The 23,845-nt window shown below is 41.8% G+C and overlaps 1 protein-coding gene across 3 annotated transcripts in view; it reads left to right on the top strand.

Annotated features, from left to right (window-relative positions):
- epb41l5 (erythrocyte membrane protein band 4.1 like 5) overlaps positions 1-23,845 on the top strand; it is a 37,611-nt gene that overhangs the window by 8,890 nt on the left and 4,876 nt on the right. The window contains exons 3-21 of one of the 3 annotated variants that reach the window (XM_019352876.2): positions 1,765-1,869; positions 2,762-2,804; positions 3,326-3,404; positions 3,541-3,585; positions 4,594-4,646; positions 8,622-8,742; positions 9,050-9,137; positions 9,337-9,425; positions 9,516-9,585; positions 11,689-11,858; positions 12,534-12,640; positions 13,617-13,635; positions 14,349-14,394; positions 14,648-14,766; positions 20,797-20,948; positions 21,769-21,866; positions 22,025-22,159; positions 22,419-22,486; positions 23,165-23,239. In XM_019352876.2, the coding sequence (XP_019208421.1) occupies positions 1,765-1,869; positions 2,762-2,804; positions 3,326-3,404; positions 3,541-3,585; positions 4,594-4,646; positions 8,622-8,742; positions 9,050-9,137; positions 9,337-9,425; positions 9,516-9,585; positions 11,689-11,858; positions 12,534-12,640; positions 13,617-13,635; positions 14,349-14,394; positions 14,648-14,766; positions 20,797-20,948; positions 21,769-21,866; positions 22,025-22,159; positions 22,419-22,486; positions 23,165-23,239 (1,682 nt within the window). Of the gene's footprint in view, positions 1-1,764; positions 1,870-2,761; positions 2,805-3,325; positions 3,405-3,540; positions 3,586-4,593; positions 4,647-8,621; positions 8,743-9,049; positions 9,138-9,336; positions 9,426-9,515; positions 9,586-11,688; positions 11,859-12,533; positions 12,641-13,616; positions 13,636-14,348; positions 14,395-14,647; positions 14,767-20,796; positions 20,949-21,768; positions 21,867-22,024; positions 22,160-22,418; positions 22,487-23,113; positions 23,240-23,845 lie in introns of all 3 variants that reach the window. The other 2 variants (XM_019352877.2, XM_019352875.2) reach the window with 2 other exon arrangements.

Raw genomic sequence — 23,845 nt, 5'->3', positions numbered from 1 at the left:
TCTCAAATCACTATAGTGTGTTTTAACACACCAACTGGGAACCAGTGGTCTAAACGTCTGGCACCAGGTGTCAGCTTAGACATCATAAAAGTACCTTAGGTAGGCAGAAATGCTATGTGCCCCTTCTCAATGCTACAGTTGGTTTCCTTTATTCTTTTGAGATGTTCGAGTGGCTGTAAATACACACTGAATAGATCCATACCTCACTGGTTTACCATCTCTGGTTCTTGTATGTAAGACCACCCCAGGCCAACGGATCCTTCCCTTTTGGACGTTTATCCCCTTCCTTATGTTAAGTTTACACCACTGCCAGCAGCTACCCCACCCTATCACCTCCACTGACCTTCTTTTGTCTGTAGCACGAGAGAAAAGGTCAAACCCTTTTTTTGCTTTTTGAATGGAGTATTTAAGAATAGACTAAATTTACATGCATGCAAACACTCGAATCATGTTTTTCTTTCTAAAATAACCGTGTAACGCTTCTACTCATCTTAGATATTGTTTCCTTTTCTTTTATGGACACATTGCTCCCCTGGCTGCTTGGTTGGACTTGTACTGCAGTAGTTGATATCGGTTAAAGACTTCTTTTGTCATTAAACAATCTGAGTGTCTCAGAGGGAGAACTGTGTGCTTACAGGGAGGCAGAAAGACTGCAAAGACTCTAACAATGCTACACACACACACACACACACACACACACACACACACACACACACACAATGAGTCCTTTGTACTCCCTCTCCCAGGGTACTGTAGGGGTGCGGTATGCCTCGTCAGCTATGCCAGCTAGCATGGGGCCAGCCCCCCTGTGCTGCCCAGGAGCTCTCTTGGGATCTCTGTGTGTGTGTGTGTGTGTGTGTGTGTGAGTGAGATCGAGGCAATCCTGCTTAAGCCTTTTACTCATTCTTAGTTCTTAAACACTTAACTCATTTCTGGAAATAACATTTTGCACATAGTTGTTGCGTTATAGCCTCAGAAAGGATGTCATGTAACTGGTTTGGTTCGTCTGTTTGGTCGCATGAAGTGAGATAAATGGGAAACTCTAGGCCTAGTATGCTAGAAACGATGTTACCTGGCACATGGAAAAGTACTGTGACATCCAGGGAACGTTCACCATATGACTGTTTTTGTTTTAAATAAAAAGGCTTGTGCTCCAATAACTGGGAGGTGGTGAAACCTGGTAAACAGTTAAAGCTACACCTGTTTGATCAAATAATTCCAACTTTCTTATTATGGACGAACAGATGCTGCCAGCTCGATCAGGCAGTGGTGACTGACCAATTGGTACCGATTTTATGGGCTGATTCTAAACTCCCAAATGAGAGGACGAGGAGAACGGTGGAGCTGCAGGTTGATCTCGGATGCACACAAAGCTTCTATTATGGGATGTGACTGCTCCTCATGGAAATGTGAGACTGAGAGAAGAGCGGTGTATATTTGAGAGATATTTCCCAGTCCCAACGTGAACGCAGGCAGTGACTGGTACGGCCTCGTCAGAGAGGGCAACACCTATTCAGCTTCTGACAGCTTGACATTTTCTCTAATCTCTTCCACACAAGTCGGAATGTATTCCAGGGAATTATATTATTTCCAATAAAACCTATAAAAGTTTTCAGAGCTGCAGGCATTGCAAAGACTGTGATCAAATAATCAGTTTTATCATTTATAAACTTCATGGAGGCCGAGATGACCCTAATTTTCAATAATGTGCTGACACAAGAACACTGAAGTCTTTTTTTCTTTTTCATGTGTTTCCCTCAACAGAAAAAAGCCAAAGGCGAGGAGCTGTTTGAGCAGATCATGTACCATCTGGACATTGTTGAGAAAGACTACTTTGGAATACGCTTCATGGACTCGGCACAAGTTCCAGTAAGGATGGAGGGTGTCTTTTCACTCTGTACTGGTTGTCTTTGTTTGTTTATTTATTTAATTATTTATCCCCCATTACAGATATTGGATCTTGTGTTGATGTATAAAAAGTAAATGTTTACACACCGTTTGTTTACTTTTTTAACTTTTAGCACTTGTGTTATGAGAAAATATACATCTAATTCTATTTGTTGGGTAAGGAGTTCATTTTAATTTCTGACTGTATTATAGTAAATATCAAAAATTTAAATATCTATTCTTTATCTGTATGTTGCTGACGTATAATTCTGTGTCATGCTTTTATTTGATATCATACCAAGTGTCTCTGACAGTCGTGTTTTACCCACACTGGCATCATATCCCACATTACTGCTCTCCCAGGAAGGGTTGAGACACAGACTTTCGCTTTCAGGGCTTAAAGGCTTGATCCACTCTGGGAGTCGGGCTGTCCTCTTACACAAACAGTTTGAAGTCATCGGTCTCTCGGGGACTCTGTTCCTTCACAGGGAAACTCAAAGGCAGGCAAACAGGAGGGAGGTTTAGAGCGCTGGGAGAGGGAGGGCTGCAATAAGGAATGTGGGGGAGAGAGATGAGAGAGTGCTGTGAGTTCCTCTGTTATCTATCTCTGTCTCTGACATGGACACAGACACCTCCCTCTCTCTAACATAGTTCATGCCTCGCAGAGCCTGAACTTCCAAGAAGAAACCTCGAAGAACAGCGCACTTACTAACCAATTAACTTAACTGGTCACTTTGTATCAGTTGCACAAATCGGTGCTTAATGTTTGTGTTCAATAAAAGCACACGTGTAGTAATGTTGCTGTTGGCTTTCATCTTAGTTTTGCTAAACCGTGCTGTATTGATTTAATTGTTGCTACTTTGTATTCTTTCAGCATTGGCTTGATGTCACAAAAAGTATCAAGAAACAAGTGAAAAGTGAGTATTACAGCCCAAACACATTGATTCCTGTGTGAAGAGCATGTTTACATTTTTGGAAGAGTTCAGATTAGTGCGTGCGTGCGTGCGTGCGTTTCTGGACTCACTGTGGTCTGTCTAGTCTTTAAGTCAGGTTTGCTAAATTGTCCCTGCAGTTTAAATGTTGCGGAATATAATTGTGATGGTGCGTTCACACCAAACATAAAGTAAAGTTTTTGTGCGGCACGGTTGCATTCACATTTATCCTGGGCGAGACGAACAGAGCGAAATCAACATCTGAACGATTTAAAATATTCTCTTGCAAAAAAAAGTAAATATATTTTCACTGTGTTACGTGGCAGAAACTCACCAGCTGGGATTCTCCTGCTGACATCACCATCACAAGTGGATTTCTTTGAAATGTCTTTGCTGTTAGAGGCCAATACAACTGTGTTCATGTGAATAACATGAGGCACACCATTACACACTATTGTGTTCTTAAATTTCATAAATATCTTTTTTTTTTTTTTTCTTCCTTTTAGTTGGCCCTCCTTACTGCCTTCACATGAGAGTCAAGTTCTACTCCTCAGAGCCAAACAACCTGCACGAGGAGCTCACCAGGTGGGTTTAGACACCCACACCTACATTTCTTTCCTCACACTCACATTTTAAAATCCCACTGTAGTGAACTTTAAAGGAAGTCATCGTTTTGCCATCCACCGCTCAGAAGGATAAAATATCTGATGTTTTCTTTCAGATATCTTTTTGTGTTGCAGCTGAAACAAGACCTCCTCAGTGGCAAGTATGTAACTTCTTTTTCTTGTACACATGAAGCACTTTTTAGCATTTGCATGTTTTAAGTTGTTAGGTGTTAAAAATGATGCCTGTTCCCATATTTGTTCTTTACATTCTGAGGTTTCTTCTGCTTGTTCAGAGCAGAAAATGATCAGCATTTTTCAGCCACGCGCTGTGATGCAGCGCCTCTCTGCTCGAGCACTCAAAGCATTTTTACACGGGAACATTTCCCTGACAGCTGTTAATACAGCTGTGCTGTAACTGTGTTTGGTAACTAAACAATCCTGCACTGTAGCCTTTGAATTGCTTTAAGTAAGAAGCTTTATTAGTTACCAAGGCGTGGACAGCTTTTCAGTCAGGAATGAAAGTTGGAACGTTTGGCTTACTGAAGGGACACGGAGACATTTACATAGGACTTACCTGCATTTATTTAAAGGTCAAACTACGTTAGGTTTTACTTCTGGTTCAAAATATAAATTTAAGGATTGTGTAGTTTCTTGAGCTTTGAAATGTATATGTAAGCTTAAAGCTCAGTGTGCTCTGCAGACTGTCCTCAGTCATAGTTTCTAATCTCTGACTAGTTAAAATGAACTTCTCCTGCTCAGATGTGATCCTTTTATAAATGTTTAGGTTTGCAGTTTTTTCCTTGTAAGCTTAACGTCAGGTTACTGAGGAGTTTGTTATTAACAACAGCTCGTCAAACAGGTAAATTCACTGAGTAAGAGAGATGTTGGCTGCGTGCGGGGGATGTCTACAAATCTCTGAAGTGTGCGAAATTTGTAATATCTTTATAGTTTACACAGATCTGATGAGACACTCGACTGCTGAACTCTGGTTAATGTCTTTAAATGTGAATCCTTTGTGTTGGTTTTCTTTGCCCTGTAACCTTTAGAGCCTTACAGGATTATATATCATTGGAGTATCGGTGCCTTCATTCAGTCATTAAATGGAGATTAAAATATGGAAATCTGATTTCCTTTCACTGTGATTGATTTTTGCACGTCTGTATTTTTAGGCTCGAATGTCCGTTTGACACAGCGGTGGAGTTGGCCGCCTTCTCACTACAGGGTAAGCACATCAGTGTTTCACACACAGAGCTTATGTTTTATGCAGATGGTGATTGTTCTGGTCTGGAGATTCAGCGCAGCTTAGAAAGTTACTGCAGCCAGATCTTACAGCAGCTGGAGAACTTTAGTCCATGCAAACTAAACGAGGCTGTAGAACTGTAGCTTCAAATGCTAACTTGGTGATCTTGGTGAGGTTGTGTGCCAACGAGGCTCTCCCATCACAGATGCATACAGAGCAGCCTGGGTGCGTCTGATGTGTCCCTGTTTAACGAATGTGTATTTGATCTGGAACCAGTCATGGCAGTCTTTGACTTGCACTCCTACCGAGCAGCTGAAATGAGCTCATACCTTCACACACCTGCAGTAGCTGTTTCCATAAGTCCACTGTTTACCTGCAGGAGCACTGTGAGAGGTGCTGCAGAGGAGCAAAGACTGAGTCAGTGGAGACATTTATGGAATGGGCTTGCGTGCACCAACCCTTGTGTGCTCACACTTACACATGGTCATTGTGGGTAAATGCCAGCTCATTAGTGCTCGATCCTCTTCTGAGGCCCCCTAATCCAGCACCCTTTCTGCCTTCTCTCTGCCCCTCAGCTGAGCTTTCTCCCTTTATCTTCAACTTTTTCACATTTATGTTGTTGGTCCACGTTTAGGGATTGGGTAAAGTTATATTTTCTCCCCTTTATCCCGAGGCTTAGCTCACAGCTGGACTAGCTAAACACTGAAGATCAGCAAACCCGAGCTGCTTCTGTGTACCCAAACACTGCAGATCAGTCGTAATCACGACTCTTTCTTTCCCTTCTGTTTGTGTCCAGTGAGACAATTTTCTGTGTGACAGTTTATTTCTTATGTTGTCAGCTGGAATACCCGTTACCTCATTGGACACTTTTAGGTGGGTGATTCAGTATAAAACCAGTTAAATCTGAGAAATTCATGCATACAGTAGTGTTCAGAAGTCTCGAGCAACCCCTCATTTCTTTATATTTTGCTTCAATGGAGCCAGACTTTCCTGTAATTTTCAAAGTGCTCTTTCTTTGGACAATGGCTGCTTTTTCTCTTGCTTTCAGTCCAATCCTTACACCCGACCGTTTTCAGGGAAATGCTTTTAAGCCGCGTAACTCTGACCTCTAAATCATTCAGGCACTCAAAGACTCCTAACTCAGTGTTGTGTCTACACATAAGAGGAAACATAGCAAAGAACCAATTTTAAATTTAATCCTTGTCTTTGTTACAAGCAGCCGGCCACAGAAACTGATCATTTCTTCTCTTCTTTACTTCAGAAAATGGCAAAGATAACACAGACTGGCATAAAACAATACTTTTGCACCTGCAAGGTGGTTTTTCCAGAGAGCTGTTTGCTGAAAACGTGACATATCTTAGTGTAGACAAGCAGCAAACAAAAGGTGACGTGGACGTGTCTACAGTAGAGATGACACGATACCACTTTTTTATGTCCGATACCGATATCATAAATTTGGATATCTGCCGATACCGATATGAATCCGATATAGTGTGTTTTTTAATCAATAAAACTGTTTTTTTAATATCTTGCTGCATTTTGTATAAGTTCATACTCAAGTTTAAATAAACAACAACACTAAAGCTATTCTGTTATACCTGTATGTAAAAAATACACTGCGCCCAAAATATTTTATAGTTCAGCAACACTGATCAATCTAATAAACTTAAACCTGCTCCATCCTCCCTATTCTGGTATTTTAAAGAGTACTTAGGTTGTTTAATATTTCTGCTAACTAATAGGGTTGCAAACTCCCCCCCCAAAAAATAGGGAACCCCCCACCCCCCACCTCATGATGCTTAATCGACGGAATCAACTTTAATTTGATGCAGGGTGGAAAAAAATGCACAGAAATAAATTATTTTTCAAGAATAATTAAATAGATTCAACATCTTTCTTCAACAGAACTGCAGACTGCACAGATGGTATCTTCCCAAAGGAAAAAGTACTATAGCTTACTAGGGTACATTAGACTTGACAGTTACTATATACAGTAATGGACTTCTATACATTTTACATCAGATTAAAACTTTGGGTGTAAGATTCAGATAATTATTTATTAAAAGCTAGATATTTTAAATGAGAATAAGAAAGAACAGTATGTCTTTGTGCCCCCTTTTCCCTGTTAATGCCCTATCGGCCCCCCTGGCTAAACTTTGCTAGATCCGCCCCTGCACAGTTACCAGCCGTCAGCTACGTAGAAAAGGATCTTGGTGTAGAAAGTAATATTAAATACATTCTAACAACAGCTTATCAAGCTTAAACGTGCTGCTGTTGTTCAGCCGCTGGTTTCCTCTTTCTGGTGCAAAGTGGGCCAAAAACAAAGAAGAGAGACGGACTCGCGACAGAAAAGCCGATCAGCTGATCATTAAGCAGTTTCACGATTGAAGTAGCAGCAGGAAGGTGAGGGAGAGAGAGAGGCAGTCGCTCCATATATCGGTTGTTAAGCTTAACGTGGGAACGCTTTACAAACATTCAGAGATGAACTTACACACTTGCTTTACTTCTCTCTGGGATAACTTCCTCGGAGATGAAATGCCGGATTGCTAGTGAGGCTACAAACACACACAGCTGCTCTATCACATGACGCACACTGCTCCGACGTGCTACGGTTATGAGCAGAGTAGCAAGTTTTGTGAGGTGTTTTCTTGATATTTAATGGATCGGATTACATTTTTTATTTCTCTCCGATATCCGATCCAGTAATTTACGTCACTATCGGACCGATACCGATACGTAATATCGGATCGGTCCATCTCTAGTCTACAGCAGATGAACAGTATCTGAAAGTCAAGTTCTTAAGAAACAAGAAAAGACCCGACACAGGAGCTGAGAGATGCATCTGGAGCTTCATCTGATCCATGTACAGAAATGGTTTCAGTGGTAATGAACTATCAAGCAATTGTGCAAACTGTCTTCATGCCTTAAATACTGTGTTTCCATGTATGTTTGAACATTTCTATAAATTGTTGAACCCCTTTCCTATTTTCCTAGAAAAATGTAAAGAACAGATTTATTTTTATGAATTCATTTAATTATTAGTTTAATTTTTTTAAACCCTTCTAAGCCCATCGGAGCGTGCACGTTCTGATTTGCGTAACTATTTTTAATTCCCACTAGAAGTGCAACCACATAAGCTAGCGCTATAATTTTTTTTGCATATGAAACCAAAGGAGTTGCACTTACATATCATGCATTCAACTTGTCCCAAGTCACCGTTCCCTTCCACATATGGCTTTGCAAAAATTGCTGATCCGATCAGCTGTTCATAGCACTTCTGCATTAGAATAAACATCAGGGCGAACTATTGCATGTCTACCATTACCTGCGAAAACTGGAAGTGACATCATTTTTCATGGGAAATGTAGTTTTTTTCCCACTACAGGGCCTTTCAAAGGTTTACTGGGGTTTTAGAAAATCGTGTTTGACTTTATGGCTTTTTGTATAGTTTCTGGGAAGCTTAATTTCACTGTTGGAAATAGTTTATTATGATGAACATGCTGTTTTTATGCAAATTGGGCACAGTAATATTTGTTTTTCCTGCAGTTTATAAAAATTGGTGTACTTAAAAAAATGAAGAAAATCAAAATACATTTCCTGTGGTTGGAAAGTATTTTGGGCAACTTTTTTGCATTTACAGTTTTGATGGATAAACCTGAAATTTCTGTAACTAGAAATGTGTGTTTACAAAAACAATTTTTTATGTAGTTACTATGGACTTCATGCATATATATTAAAATTTGGGATATAATGGTTGTGTTGATGTATAGCAACTTGAAATGTTCCCAAAAACGGGACACAGCAGGTAAAAATATAAAGATAAGCTCTGGCTCTTGGTTCTGTGGTGGAGAGCCTCATGTGTGCTTCCTGGGGTTGAATTTGGGATTTTGGTAAAATGCTGAATGGGGGAAAAAATATTCCATCATTAACCGTAAAGATGCGTCTGTGTGTTTGCAGCTGAGTTGGGCGACTGTGATCCATTAGAACACAATTTGGATCTTGTGTCAGAATTTCGCTTCATGCCTGAGCAGACAGAGGAGATGGAGCTGGCTATATATAACGCATGGAAGGAGTGCAGGTAAGTGTGTCATTGTTATTCAGGTAGTGTCTTTGTGAGCACAGGTATAAAGTCATGTAATACCAACGCTGCCATAGACATCAAACATCTTAGGACTGCACTTTCATTTTCTTTTTATTTAGTTCGCACAAAGTTATTTTAAATCACAACAGAAGGTAAAGACTCAACGATTAAAGGGATCCCCAATGATCAGATGAGCCCACAGCTGGCTTGGGGGATGAGGAGGCAAAGGGAAAGCACGTGAGGGTGGGAGGGGAGGAGGGGAGTGTAGTCTGATGCATTTGTGTTTCCTCCTCACCTTTTTCAGAGGTCAGACACCAGCCCAGGCTGAGATCAACTACCTGAATAAAGCCAAGTGGCTCGAAATGTACGGGGTGGACATGCATATGGTGAAGGTAAGTGGCGCGTCTTTCTGTACCATTTACACACACATCAAGCACACATAGGATTCCAAACAGGAAGTGCCCTTGATGAAAGACAGGAAGAGAAAGGAATGTGCATCGCAACATTACCATATGATAAGATCATAATGTGAGCTCTGTGTGTGTCTTCTTTCTTCTCTCTTCCTGTCTTTTCATCACTTCTGCCCTGCAGGCTCGAGATGGTAACGAGTACAGCCTGGGCCTGACACCCACTGGAGTTCTGGTGTTTGAAGGACAAACTAAGATCGGCCTTTTCTTCTGGTACGTTTCATTCAGACCGAATTCACTTTATTTTTCATGCTTTATAGACGTACTTTTATTTTGTCCTGCCTTCCTGTGTGACTGTCGTAGGCCCAAGATCACTCGTCTGGATTTCAAGAAGAGCAAACTGACGCTTGTGGTCGTGGAGGATGATGATCAGGTGATCACGAGCGCACACACACGACGTACACATGACGGGCAGCAGACCGTGGAGAATACGGAGTAGAAACAAAGTAAAACCAGGTGTAAAAAATGTTTAACTGAAATTTTAGATAAATGGATAAGACCTAACTCCTGTGCTTACAAGACTAAATTAATTCAAAATATAGATAAAATGTCTTTAACTGTAACACCTGCCAGTGTGATCACGTTATTCAGCACATTAAGTGTGAGCAGGTGTTTTTATGTGTGCGTTAGGCTGCAAAGTCTCCATTACTGTGGCTGTTCTAATTTTTCACTCTGACTCATAATAAACACAAATAAAAGCTAAACTAAAAAAACTTTTAATGAAGCTAAACTGAAGTGAAAAAAAAATCAAAATGTAATAAGAATAAAAGCTAATTTAACAAAATTTAAACCTTTTTATTAACTCTGGTTTTGGTTGCTGCACGTTTGTTCCTGTCAGAACAAACTTTTATCATTTTTCTCAGCTTGTCTGGTTGAAGTAAATTACAAAATACCAGACGCTTTAAAAGCTAAACTTTACTTTGCAGCTGTAACTCTACACTGTTCGATCTAATGAAACTCACTGAACACATCTAATGTGTCCGCTTCCACAAAGAAACATGAATCAGGAATTTCAGCATTTTGAGAAAAGTTCATCTTACAGTGTAAAATCATTATCCTGAATCCTTTCATAAAATTCCAACAAACAACAAATTTTTTGTTTCTTAACAAAGAAAAATCCCCCCAAAAAACTTTGTTTGATGTTGTTCCCAATCCATATTATAACAGAGAGACGTGCGCGTGTGTGCGCGTGTGTGCGCGTGTGTGTGCGCGTGTGTGTGCGCGTGTGTGTGCGCGTGTGTGTGTGTGTGTGTGTGTGTGTGGAGCGTCTGTTTGTGTCCATCCCTCGGGTCTTTGACTGAGGTTAATAAAGGAGCCTGCCCCCTCTGGTATTTCTGGTATGCACCCCCCAAACCCACCAACACACATACATTCTTGTTTTGTTGTCTTAGCAAGGACATGTAATTGACATAATGCTTTCCCCGACCATCAAAAATGAATGCCTTACCCTAAACCTAATCGTAACCCTGACATTAAAAACACATTTTGAGCCTCAAAAAATACCTTCAAACTTCTGAGGATCAGCGTGTGTGTCCTCACAAGTATAGTGGAATACCAGTTTCTGGTCCTCACAAAGATGTCTAAACAGGTAGATGTACACACACACACACACACACACACACACACACACACACACACACACACACACACACACACAGAGTTTTCACCTCCTAACTCTGTCCTTTAACAAATGTATGCTGTAGTAATGTGATGCACACACAGACATTTTGACAGTAAACCCGTCTGCCCGGGTGGAGGAAGAGAAGCAGTCACTTCCCCTTTTTGCTGAAACCCCTGTTGTGTAAAGGATGTTGTGTTTTTCCCCTTTGGAGTGGGAGGTTATGGTGTAGCTTCATGCATGTGTGAAATACCAGAAGTACACCTGAGAATGGATGAAAATGCAGAAACAGTGTGACTGGCACTGGCCCGGCTCCAGGTCTTGTAACTGGCTGCAGTGCCAGGTGGGCTTTCATCTATGTCTCTCTGAGAAATCAGATTAATGAAGCAGCACCTGCGATGGTGGTACAGCCGTTCATTCCTCACATATCTGTCCCCTTCTGCAAGGAAAGCTCTGATTGTACTCCACCGCAGACGCGAAAAGCTCGAGGTTCGATGGCCAAGTAGTCATTCCTATTGCTCTTCAGTAAGTCTATGCATGCCTAATGTACATGCATAGTTGGGGCATGTAATGTAGACGTGGAAAAAAATAATCAAAACTTATGCAGTTTTTCCAGTAATGCTTCCATTGATCAATAGGGGGCGATAAAATGCAGTGACTTTAAAATGTACTTAAAACATCAGATTCATCATAAAAATTGTAAATAAAAATAAAAACATCATTGGCTTGTTTGAGTCCTTTTTACCTGCCAGGTCACTGCCACGGTGTCAAGTTCTACTCCAACTGCAGAAGTTCTCACAATTTGCTCTAATGTCAAACTGCTTTAATCGAGTCCAACCCTGTCCCGATCCTCCTCAGGGTAAAGAGCAGGAGCACACCTTTGTCTTCAGGATGGACCACCCCAAGGCCTGTAAGCACCTCTGGAAGTGTGCTGTGGAGCACCACGCTTTCTTTAGGCTGAGAGGACCTGTGCAGAAGAACTCTGCACGCTCTGGATTCATACGCATGGGCTCACGCTTCAGATACAGGTGAGAGATGCACAGCCAGTGCAGTTTATAGGATGTGGTTGTTCAGAGTCACGGAGTCTTTTTGTCTATATGGTCTTAATCAGTTTTACATAACGTTTAGCCTTACATCCCAGATCATTAAAAATATAATTCCCAAGCTTTTTTAAAAAAGGGAATCAGAGGCTAAAATTAGGATTTTAGCTCTGAGAAATATGGTTGTGGTGGGAAACGTGTGCAGTTAGACTTAAACGTAAACCGGGGATTATGGCAGACTGCTCGAGATTAATATGTCAGAAATTTGATGTTTGTTTGTCATTGTGCGCCAAGAAGACAGTCTCAGATTGACAAACAGTAGTTAATCATTCTCTATACATGCAAGTAGCCCATGTGTGTACACACAGATACTTGCAGTGGTACTGACAGGCACTCAGTATCAACATGCTGCAGTAGCAAGCTGCTTCCCAACTGTGTGTTTAAACATTACCCAGTTGGATAAGCACGGGCAGTAATGTTGATTTAACACGGGGGTTGAAGGGGTTTGTTGTTAATGAAAGGTTATCGCCTGGATGCTTTCAGGGTTCAGCAGGGGTCATTGCTGCGCCTGTTTTTGTCACAGAGCATCATTAAGAAAGAAATGTTTGTTGGGAACAAATAGTGTTTGCAACTGTAAAGAAATTCTTGTGTTTGTACGATCAGCGGCAAGACTGAATACCAGACAACAAAGGCCAGCAAAGCAAGGCGCTCAGCATCGTTTGAGCGGAGACCGAGCAGACGCTACTCCAGAAGAACCATGCACAACAGAGGTGAGCAGTCGCACACATACCTGCACAGCCTGAAACGTGACAGTCAGCATTAACACTCACGGGAACAAATATTCATGTAAGCATGCATCACAACATCAGGTGGAAATATTTTATAGTAGAAAGTATTCTTGCGACATTTTTCTTGTCAGTTCAACAGCTAAAAATTAAAAACACTGACTGATTGGCCACAAAGGAATTTCACCTGTGAGCTGAATGAATAAGGGCTAAAGTAGTTGGGAAGGCGTGCACCTGTGCACACAAGGTCCCCCTCTATGTGCACTGCGTGCCGAGCCACGTAGTCTCGGGAACACTGTGTACGCTTGGGCAATAAAGTTGTAACAAAAGCTCGAGAAGCTTCCTGAGGACACAAACTAACAGAGCTTTAGAAATCCTCTGCTCCTTGTGTAAAAAGCATATGATGACCTGCTCGCCCCACTTAGGCCGAACTAGTACTGTTTTTTTTCTCCGTGATTGGAGAAAAAAAACAGTACTCCTCATCACCCGAGCAGTGCCCCCTGGAGTAGCTGTGTGAAGGCTAACGTAGTCTCCAAGATGAGCATCATGCCAGGGGGCCTTTGTGTTGCAGGGTCTGGAAAAACCAGTTAGTACTGGAGGAAGGATGGAAGGAGAGGTCCTTAAAGAAAAGCTGCCCAGAGTACAGAGTAGCTCACCTTTCAGGGTGATCTTACAGAACATGAGTAACCTGCTGTAACCTCACGTGCCCCTCGCTAAAACTGCAACTATAACACAGGCACACTGTGCACCAGTGTAAATGCTGGAAATGGCCTCGACCCTTCGTGCAGGCTGCACTGTAGCTTTACTTGTATTAAACTCAAAGACGCTTCTACAAAGAAATGAATTAAGGGTCTAAATGTTGGTTCAGTATGAACAAAAGCAAAAACAGTCATGTCTGCTGTAAACAAACAGCATTATTCATGTGGACACAGTTCTTAATGTGTTTTCTTTGCTTTTCCAGGACCGTTCAACCCACCAGAGTGAGTACAGTGACGTATAAATCTGTTCTTGTACATTTAAGATACTTTATTTGTCCTCTTTTTTTCCGACCATTTTCACATTAATGTGTGTAAATGTTATATCTCATTTATTGATTATATGGAGGCTTTCTTTCTGAACACCCATATTGGGTCACATGATATAAATTTATCTGTAGAGATTTTCACAGTTTTCAGTTTAATCATCAGGCTGAGCTATGATCTCAACACAGAGCCTTTTGTTACAGGCGTGTGTGTGTGTGGGCTAAGGCGTGATGTCAGCTGTAGCTTTAAGCTGTCGTGGGAACTGAGCTGCTGAGTCAAAGCATTTATGATAAATGAGACTGTGTCAAATGGATGAAGACTTGCTGTCTTAATTATTTATGAGGGTTTTCAAATTGCCTCATGGCAGACCTTAAATTAAAACTTTGTCATAATTTAAGACAACTTTTATGTTTTCATTGTTCCATCCTGCATGTGGCCTGCAGGCTAGAAGCTCCACGAACAGTTTGCCACCAATGATGGTCGCTCACCCAAATTTGCAAAACTTTAAAACTTTTATTTCTTAAATGTTCTTAGCCTTTTTGGGGTTTTGGGGGGGTTTTTTTATTAGAGAAACATTTCAGTTGCTTGCAGTGTAAAACCAAATAAACTATATTAAGAATGCTTGAGCAGAGCTGTTTGCTCTTTAAATAAAATCAGTTTCTTTCTCTCAGGGCTCTTTCCTCAGGCAATGGAGTCACTTCCAGCAAAGACAACAAGGTGAGGAGAAAAACTGCTGTTTTTTTAATTCCTCCACTGTTATCTGGGGAAATAGAACAGCAGCTTTAGATGTTATCACCGAGAGAGCAAATGAAGTCCTGTGAATAGATGCAGTTTGATGATAAAAGATTTCAGCCGTTCGTGCACATGTTCCTTCTTTTTCTCAGTCATTTTAATATCCCCAGGTTTAATCATCCATTCGGCCATCTTTGTGCATGTGTAGCTTTAACTTGTTTGCTCTGTGCTCCTCCAGGTGACCCCCAGCAGAAGTGCATGGTCAGCCATGCCTGTGGTCAGCCCGGTTGCTGCTTCTGCACATGGACCAATGGAGATCGAGGCTCTGCCCAGGAGTCCTGGGGGAGAAAAAAGAAGGTTGGTACCTGCACATTTAAAGATTTCAGCCTCACTTCTTTTGCATTTCAACCTCTAGATCTTTAATTTTTTGAGCTCATCTTTCTCCCTGACGAGCATTTTAGAAAACTGAATCAGGATTTTAAAGTTGATTCCGTTTTTTTGAATGTCGGTGACTACTTACAGCTGCTCATTGCTGTATGAAAGAAAGATGCAGGAAGACACACAGCAAAAAGATTTGGGTTAAAACTAAGGGAGGGCCACTCACCTGATTCCTTTTAAATGTTTTAACTGTTTCCTGATTGTTGATTGGAGAAAAAAAAAAGCCATGATACTGGCCTCATCGTGCTGTGAGAATAATTTTCATGTAAGACCACGAGTATGGAAGGACACCAGAGTGGACAGGCAGCAGAGATGGGCAGGAGGACGTGGATGATGACACTTTTTATCTTTCTACTGTATTTTTTTATTCCCATCATTCAGCCTCAGAGCGATGTTTAAATAATTTCAGGCTTCTTTCTGTGATTTGATCTGTTATTTATGGATGTATTGTGTGTGAATGAACACAAATGTGCATTTGCATGAATGTATGTAAGCATCCAGCTTTGTTATAAACCTCCCGTGTTTCCTTGTGTGTTCCAGTATGATTATGTACTGAGGATAATTGTCTGGCAGCACGCTGGTAGGTACAGTCAGACTGAACATTGACATGCTCTCGCTTTAACCAATCATTCGCTGTGCACTATCGGCTTTGAGACTGTGGCTTTGGAAATGGGTTTTCTTGCACCGAACAGACAACAATTCTGCTGTTTGTTCCCTTTTGATCAGCATGGAATGCCAGCAAATCGGTGCCGGGAATGATGTTGTGATTTGGGCTGCTGTGCGGGAATTAGCGACGTGATTTCAGCTTCGGATCTATTCTCTTTGATACTGTTGGTGCTTTGTAGTGTGTAGGTATCCTTTCTTTTTTTCTTCTGATGTCATTCTGAGCATCCTGTGAACCACCAACCTCATACTGGAAAACTTTAGGGAAAGCACCAGAACAACAGCTGTGTGTGAATCGGTGTTTATTTACAGATGAGTTGTCAGATATATCTTATCCCCAGAAGAGACCTCGGCTTTATGCTGGAAAATCCTCGTATAAAAGAGTGAATGTTTCTGACCCGCATACAAGAAGGCTCGTTCGGATTAGCAGCTCAGGCTGAAACCATTTCTGCTCAGCTATAAATCAGGACTTCCTGTCACGTCTGTGGTGCACTGGCTCATTTTTGTTTTTAGACTTAAACAATAATCCTGGCTCACGTCAGCGTGGTGTGTTTCCGTGAATGTGAGTCATTTGTACCCTCGGCTAAAGAGATTCAGAGCGGTTTACCAATTAGTTTGCCATTACTGTAAATGATGCCCAGTAGGAAAAAAACCTAATTGTCCTTTAAATTGACATAAGACATAATCTTAAATCAGGCCAAAGCATTTACATGGCCTCAGTCTGCAGACTGTAAATACCTAATATACCCTGAAAATGAGTTTATGTAATATTTATTCATTCACTTGATTTTTTTCATAAAAATCTTAGCATTCCTGCTCTCACATAGATAAAAATGATGATGTTACACATTTCCTGTTTTTACCCCTCAGCCATAAAAGGCTGATCAGGTATTGGCGTCACCTGCTGGCCAGGCGGCGTGGACACCCAAGTTTGTGAATGCGATAACTCGAGAATGAGGCGACGTAGGATTGTGACACTGATACCGTAAGCCCCTGTACTGAGGGGCTGAGGTAGAGCACTGACAGCTGCCAGTGTTTTTATAGCTTTTAGGAAAGATTAAGTTTGCGTCTGATGCCATCGTTTCAGCGACACGTACGGGCCAGCGATGCTCTGTGTTCTTGAGGCGATGCTGTCGAGCCTTCAGGGACTTGTGCATCATTAAAAATGTTTCATCAGCACAAGATCTTACACCGAGATGAGTCTGTTTATAACCGACTGAGTGGACACGAGGAGGATGCTTTGACAGTGACATTGTTACATCACTAATGCGTTCGACTAATCCCCCCGTGCTCTTTCCTTTCTCCTCTCCAGCTCTGCTTTCTCTCGCTTTGAAATCAATGGGATGGTTTTTTTTTTTGCATGGACCCCCCCCCCCCCCCCCCCCCCCCCATAACCCGCCTGATAACATGAACAGTCAACAGAGAAATAAGTTGATACCTGTAACCCTGATGTTAAGCTGTGATGCAGACGTTCTAGTCTAGATTATATTTACCAGGCAGAACTTCTAAAAACTGCTTGGCCAAAAACGCACACATAACATCAATGTTCAGCATAAAAACACATATTATTTGTAAGGATTCGAGTGTTATAAAAATAATCCCCAAATGCCGTATACATGCTGACATTTTTGATATCTTGGGCAGTTTATATGGTGTCATCCAGATTAATTAACATGCATACATACGCTATGATCATCTCTGTAAAATGTATATAAATAAAACTAATCATCAGTGGCAGCAGATTACAAAAGCCTTCATGTTATGGTGAGAGTGGAAACATTGGGGAGTATTTCAGGCGAGCGTAATGGCAAAAAACAAAGTGAAACTAAAATGTGAGAAATACTAGTTTAAAGGCGTTAATGAGCCCACAGTGACATCATCAGTGTCCCATACTGCCATGCTGTGCCTTTAAAGGTCGCCCCCTCCCTGACCCTTGTTCAGTCCTGTAAGCTGTTAGTGGATTAGTCTCAGCTCAGTCCCTTTGGAAACGATTTAACAATTTAAAAAAGACAAAATGAAAAATACAAATCAAATCTCTGTTGCTAAACACTGCACGCAAAACCTAAAGGTCACTGGAAGTTCACCCACTTATCATCTAGTACCATCAAGTCAGTCCCAGTTTGGACCCAAACTCCCAGGAGACCCGTCGTGGATAAAAGCTTCTGCTCAGGAATATATAAACAGTATAAACATGGATTTGACATGAGCTGTCAAACATCAGCCCCTAGAGGTGCAAAGCCAGGTCACCGATGCCCCAGAGACATCCAGTCCACTTTACTTAAGTGTTTATGTGACAGCATATGTCACACCACACTTCAGACAGTGTTGCTATAAGCTGGATGGCAGAGCCTGACACTGCAGAGCTTGTCACGCAAACCTGTCTTATTCATTTATTCAGAATGATTTATGCCCATCAGAGCGGCTGTTTTTGTCACTGAATAAATGGTAACATATTTACACAACTTGTCGCAGTTATTACACACTCCTACGTTCATGTTATCAGCTTCCTGCTGCCTTCTTTATTCCCTTTCTTTTCTTTTAACAATCTTCTTCTTCTGACTCATTCCAATAATTGTTTTCTTCCCAGTCTTACTCATTACTTTACCTCCCACGCCCTGTATCTTCACTACCTCATCACCTTCCTTTTGTCACTCTTTCACCGCCACCATATTCTCCTCAGGTGTCCTCTTCCCTCCATCCTCCCTGCTCATGTTTCATCAAAGCTCCCCAAACGGAGTTGGACAGATCCGACCAGCTGACCGCCGTCTCACCGGCTGTACCGGCGCGAACTGGTCTGCACGCTAATGAATGGGAAAGGCTCAGCAGTGAAGTGACTCGCCTCAGAAAGCGTCTGACCACATGGATGGACACACTTTGTGCGAATGTACAGATTTCTGATTAAGTGAAGCGTTCCTCAGCAGAAGTCTAACACTACCCACATTTGTCCAGGCTCTCCTTCACATCCTTTCCCTTCAGTCCATCTCTGCACCTCATGCCTCTGCTCCTTGACCTTTGGTTCAGCGACAGTTTTGAAAAGAGAACTTCCCGTTGCTCCTTTCCCTCTCATTCCTAGCCTCTTCTTTCTGTCCTCCTCCCCCCTCTTTTTCCTCCTTCTGACCTTCATGCCAAACCTCGGGGGGGACTGGCAGGCTGGGGTGAGATGGTATCAGGCTCAGTTTTATGAATTCAATTCCAGTCTTGACTCTGTGAGGAAACAGCAGGTCACAGAGGTTCTGGGGGATTTAGGCCGGTCCTCTTCTGCTCCTTCTCCCCCTCAGTCTCAGAAACAATTTCCTGTGTTTGTAATATTTCACACCCTACTGCTGTGTTTAAATTCAGTTAAACATTTTTATAAATGAAAAAGTGAATCTGTTCTTGCATTTCTGCTGCTCTGTTTAAAAGGGAGTTGGATAAGAGGGTGGATGTCGTTCATCTGTAGACAGATTAGTCTGAAAGGGTTTTGGCTGTAGGTGAAAAATGAAGCTAACGGTTCACCATGTCTAAGGTGATTTCCAAATAATTTCTGGATTGGTTAAATTCTCTGTTTGAAGGTTTTATTGTTGCCTAATCATATTTTATGTTGAGCTTCTGTGAAAGCTTCTGAAATGAACCTGATGCTGCCGCCTCATTCGACTTCTAGCAACAGATCGAGCTAGAATAATGCATTAAAACATGCTGCGGTACAGTAACGTCTAACTGCGAGCACGCCACGGTTAAATAGCTGAATAATCATGTCAATAATTCAAATGCACTGATCTTACATCGTAATTACACTGTTTATTGTACATCTCCACCAAATGAAGATAAATATGTAATATTATGTAGTTAATTGTTTACAACATGACCAAAGTGTTTGTCTTCAGAAACTGTTCGATTTAAAATCAAAGCAGGATAGTTTTAAATAAAGTTAGTTGTATTTCAGATCAGTCTTATTTTGAAATGATGAAATCAGAAAAGGCTCCAACTTTGGATGTTTGTTAGAATTATTTTATTTAACACGGTCACAACTTTTGTGATTCTATGTTCGATTGTTTTAAGCCAATTAAAGAAGCTAATAAATACACATTGGAAGTAAGTCGTACATTTAAGTTCTCATCCTTGCTTTAGAATATAGTGCAAAGAATATTTTATTGTCGGTAATGTGATAAAGTTTGTGTTTTCGGTTTGGAACAAATCAACTTATCATCACCCAAAAAGATCCTCATTGTAAGCGTTCGGCCCAGTTTGATACTCTCACATTTATCACACTGTAATATTCAGTCAAATCCAAATCTGGTGATTGTATAATTAAGTCGATATACGTGAGTCGTACCGGGTTACTGGATTACGATGTAGGATTTTTCAGCGATCTTGTATCGGATAAACGTGTGCAAACAGATATTTAAAAATGCTGCTGCCTTTGTGGAGGACTGAATAAGACCAGGGAGTAACCAGTTGCTGGTTTCGTAGTGCCAGTCGGTGTGAGTCTCCTCGGTGGTATATGCATCTGTCAGATTTGCCTTCGTGTCTTATGGCTGGATTCCTCCTCACGGTGGTTCTCTTAACATATTTATTGGATTTTTGAGCCCACCTACAAAGAATCGCACTTTTCTTCACATCTTTTTGTGTGGTGTTCTTTAACCCCTGTACTCTCCAGGCAGAATGTTGTAATATACAACATTTGTTATGTTTTGCTGTGTCTTCAGGCTACAGAAATATGAGGTAATTACGAGCTGCTGGAAGAGCTTCTGCTAAAATCCGTGTGTCAAATGTTCTGCTTCAAGCACCTCTAATTCTGAGAATATTACACCGCATTATTTCCTACTAAAGTTATTTTGTGGGCAGCGTTTTTACCTCAGGAGGAGACATTTTTGCCCTCCGTGGACTCTGGTTTCAAACGTCTCTGTTAGAAAATACAATAGTTTTTCCACATGATGGCAACGTGACCCTTTAAGTTGACGTTGGTGATGATGTTAGTGGTTAAAGACTATGGTTACAAGTATATCTTTATGCTTTTTTGGTTTTAGTAATATTAATTTGACATATTATTGGATGTTGGTGTGTTACTCTTAAACACGTTCTGCTATATCAGCGTGGATCAGTTCTGTCATCATTGCAGAGTCCGTTCATACGTTATCAAGGTAAGCTGTATGAATCACAATCCTTTTCTTCCAGTTTGGGTTAAAAACCAGTAAAACGGCCTCAATTCTGTTTTCTCTTTAAATGCATTTATTGTTAACCCTTCCATCCACAACCCAGGTTGAAATGGCTGAATCTGCCATCCTTTCTCTTCTTGTATGTCTCTAGTTTGCCAGTGGTTGCTGACCTAATGGAGACATGCATCGATGATGTCCTCAGAGCTCCTGTTGTTCCTGCTGTCACAGCTATCGAGGAGCCCGGACAAGCCGCTGCCTATGCCGGTGCTAGCGTCGCTGCAGAAGATGCGCTGAGTCTCGCTGGTAAGGCTACAGCGAACTGGCCAATATTTAAAAACTTGTCTTAGAAGCCAGGCTTTAAAGAAAACTGCTGTAAAACAATACATGTCTCTTTTAAGAGACTGTTGTATAGTGAGAGCACCAACTGGAAGACCAGCCACAGGTGCTCAGGTATTGGCTCATGCTGGTAAGCCTGGGTAGGCGGCTGAATCCATCCACTGTACAACGTGCAATACACAGGAACACAGCTGTTAATTATTACCAAGTAGGTAGCAGAGTTTCACTTGCCAAAACCACGGCACAGACAGTCTGAAGCGGGTAAGTTCATTAAGATGTTCCACAGATCAACAGAAACACGAGCGTCAACGGCGTCACAAATCCTGCATGAACTGTGAACAGAAACTCGCTCTTTAAAAAAATACACATGAGATAATACAAACCTGAAAGCACTCCTCCTGATTAGAGAAAACAAAAACAAGGACATGACGTTTTTGCATCATTCTTACTAAAAAGTGCACCTTTACTTTGAAATGTTTCAGGCCAGTCTGTGATGTCACCTCACGGGGGAATGAGCTGTGATAGAGGAACTGCAGTTTCTCACTCTTTGGCCTCATTTTTAACCCTGACGGTTTCCGCCTGGTGCAACCTTACTGACTGTTGATTCACTTTTATTTTTCTATTAAAGCCAGCAATAGTTACACTCAACCAACACAGTTAGGAAAAAGGCCCAGAGCTGACTGTTAATAAACATCCGGGTCCTGAGAAGAGACGATTACTTATTAACGATATGAATAAAGCAAAGATAACTCGGTTGGTTTGTCTGTGTTTATGTGCGACTCCTCAGAAGCAGCAGCTCGTCTGAAGCAGCTGGAGTTGGAGAGCAGTCCGCTTCTCGCTGCTCCGAGAAATAACATCAACGTCAACGTGGCCATGAACAACCAGGCGAGTGTGTTTGTGTTATTTCCACTAAAATCAGACTGTGGTTGCTTTGATGGAGACCAGCAGCACTTCTGTGTAGTTCACTGGCAGTTCAGCATAAACAAACACATGTGCAGCACAGCTTGATGAAGCCTCTGTGACATCTGACCCTGCTCCAACAGGACGATGTGGTGAAGCTCACGGAGAAGTGCGGGCTGAACAGTGCGGGCAGCAGTCCATGCGTGACTCCGCTGCGCACCCCGGAGGATCTGAAGAGTAACATCCTGAAGGCTCAAGCTGAGGCGGCCGCTCTCAAGGTGCGCAACAGACCGAGGGGTGAAAACGTGGACCAAGAGGGCGAGGAGACGGAGGAGAGAGCCCTCAGATGTACTCTGATTCTGTTTGTCCATCAGAATGAAAGCCTCATCAGCTGACTCAGCTGAGCAGTCTTTAGTTGAGCCTTCAGTATTTTGTAGCCTTTTGTTTTTAAACACATTTAAATAAAAACAGCTAAAGTGACATGTTGATTCGTGCGTGAATGCCCTCTCCTCATAAACGCCTGTTTGCTGTGTGCAGGGGGCTTTGGAGGAACACGCTGTGATGCTTGGAGATAAAAACTGTAACCTGCAGGAGGCTTCTGCGAGGTACGCATGTTTTCACTCACCTGCACTTTCAGGAATATGATAACTTATTATGTTCGGCTCCAGAATAAAAGAAAATAGAATAACTTTTCCACTCAGCCTGTTATTTAACCCTTCAGGATCTTTGCATTAAGCTGCTCTTCAGAGCGCACCGTGCTATCAGCACAGGGCACACTGTCACCGCGCCTCATTGTCTTGAAACTCAGCCCTCGTTTCTTCATCTTACTGAGTCATGCCAACTGTCAGTGCTTCGTCCCAGCCAATCACAGCGCTCGCTGCTGCTCGAGCTGATTAACCTCTTGAATATTTATAAGGATTATTAGCATAGCTCACAACGTTACGTCAGCCCCAGCTCGGCAGCGCTCCACAGAATGACAAACGAGTCCACGACCCCGGCTCGTAACCGAAGCAGTGAGCGACTCACGCTGGAGAATAAACAACGTTGGATTTGGCAGATTCTGTTGTTGACGGTTTTAGCAAATGTTTCCCGTTTGCATGGCTCTACGATGTTGTTTTAAAAGGATTTCTACTGAAACTCATAATAATCAAACATGTTTAAAAGTAATTTTGTTTACTTTATGTAGTTGGATAAGTTTGACCTCCTGCGTTATGCGTGTGTCTCTCTGCCAGGTTGAAGGTGCGTTCTGGGCGAATGGGCAGTAACTCGTCTCTTTGTGTTAGCAGCCGCCCTGACGTCCAGGACACCTGGGACCTGCTGAAGCCCGCCCCCTCCCTGGTCTCATCTGCAGGTGCCAGGTGAGCCTTTATTTAGAAAATCAAAACATTACTGTGGTTTGTACTTTGTTGCATCAGATCTCTCACGGGTCTTAAAGGCCTTCAAATATTGTTTTTTTTTTTTATATTACCAATGACAAAGTGTCCTGGCTTTGTAGGTTGATTGAAGTTAAGGTAAAGAGTTTGATTTTTCATAGTTAGCAAAAGTTGATTTGTTTTCAAGAATTTGTTAAGGTAAGATAAACACAAAAGCATGAGAGTTGCACATTTAGATCAAATGGTTTAAAATAATGTTAACAGGGATAAATGTAAAGTCCTGCATCAGCCAAACAGGCAGTGAAACATTAATGGGGCAGATTAAAGTCCTTATAGTCTTTGCTGACATCTGCTGGTGTGTTTGAGTAATGCGTGTGTGCGTGTGTGTGTGTGTGTGTCGGCCCGGGTGTGTTAAATCACATGACTTGAGTTCTGCCTGGATACTGCTGCCGTCTCTGCAGACAGTGACACATAAAAGCAGACACACAGTTAGCTGTGCTGTGTGGGTCTGTGCTCTTAAAGTTTGAGTTTAAAAGTGGTGAAAGTCTCTTTGGGGTGTTTGGTGACTCACAGGAAATGTGTTAAAAGTTG

The sequence above is a fragment of the Oreochromis niloticus genome, linkage group LG16 (assembly GCF_001858045.2).
Source record: "Oreochromis niloticus isolate F11D_XX linkage group LG16, O_niloticus_UMD_NMBU, whole genome shotgun sequence".
Taxonomy (NCBI): Eukaryota; Metazoa; Chordata; class Actinopteri; order Cichliformes; family Cichlidae; genus Oreochromis; species Oreochromis niloticus.
Note: the sequence above shows the minus strand (reverse complement) of the source record. Positions and strands in the feature narration are given on the sequence as shown.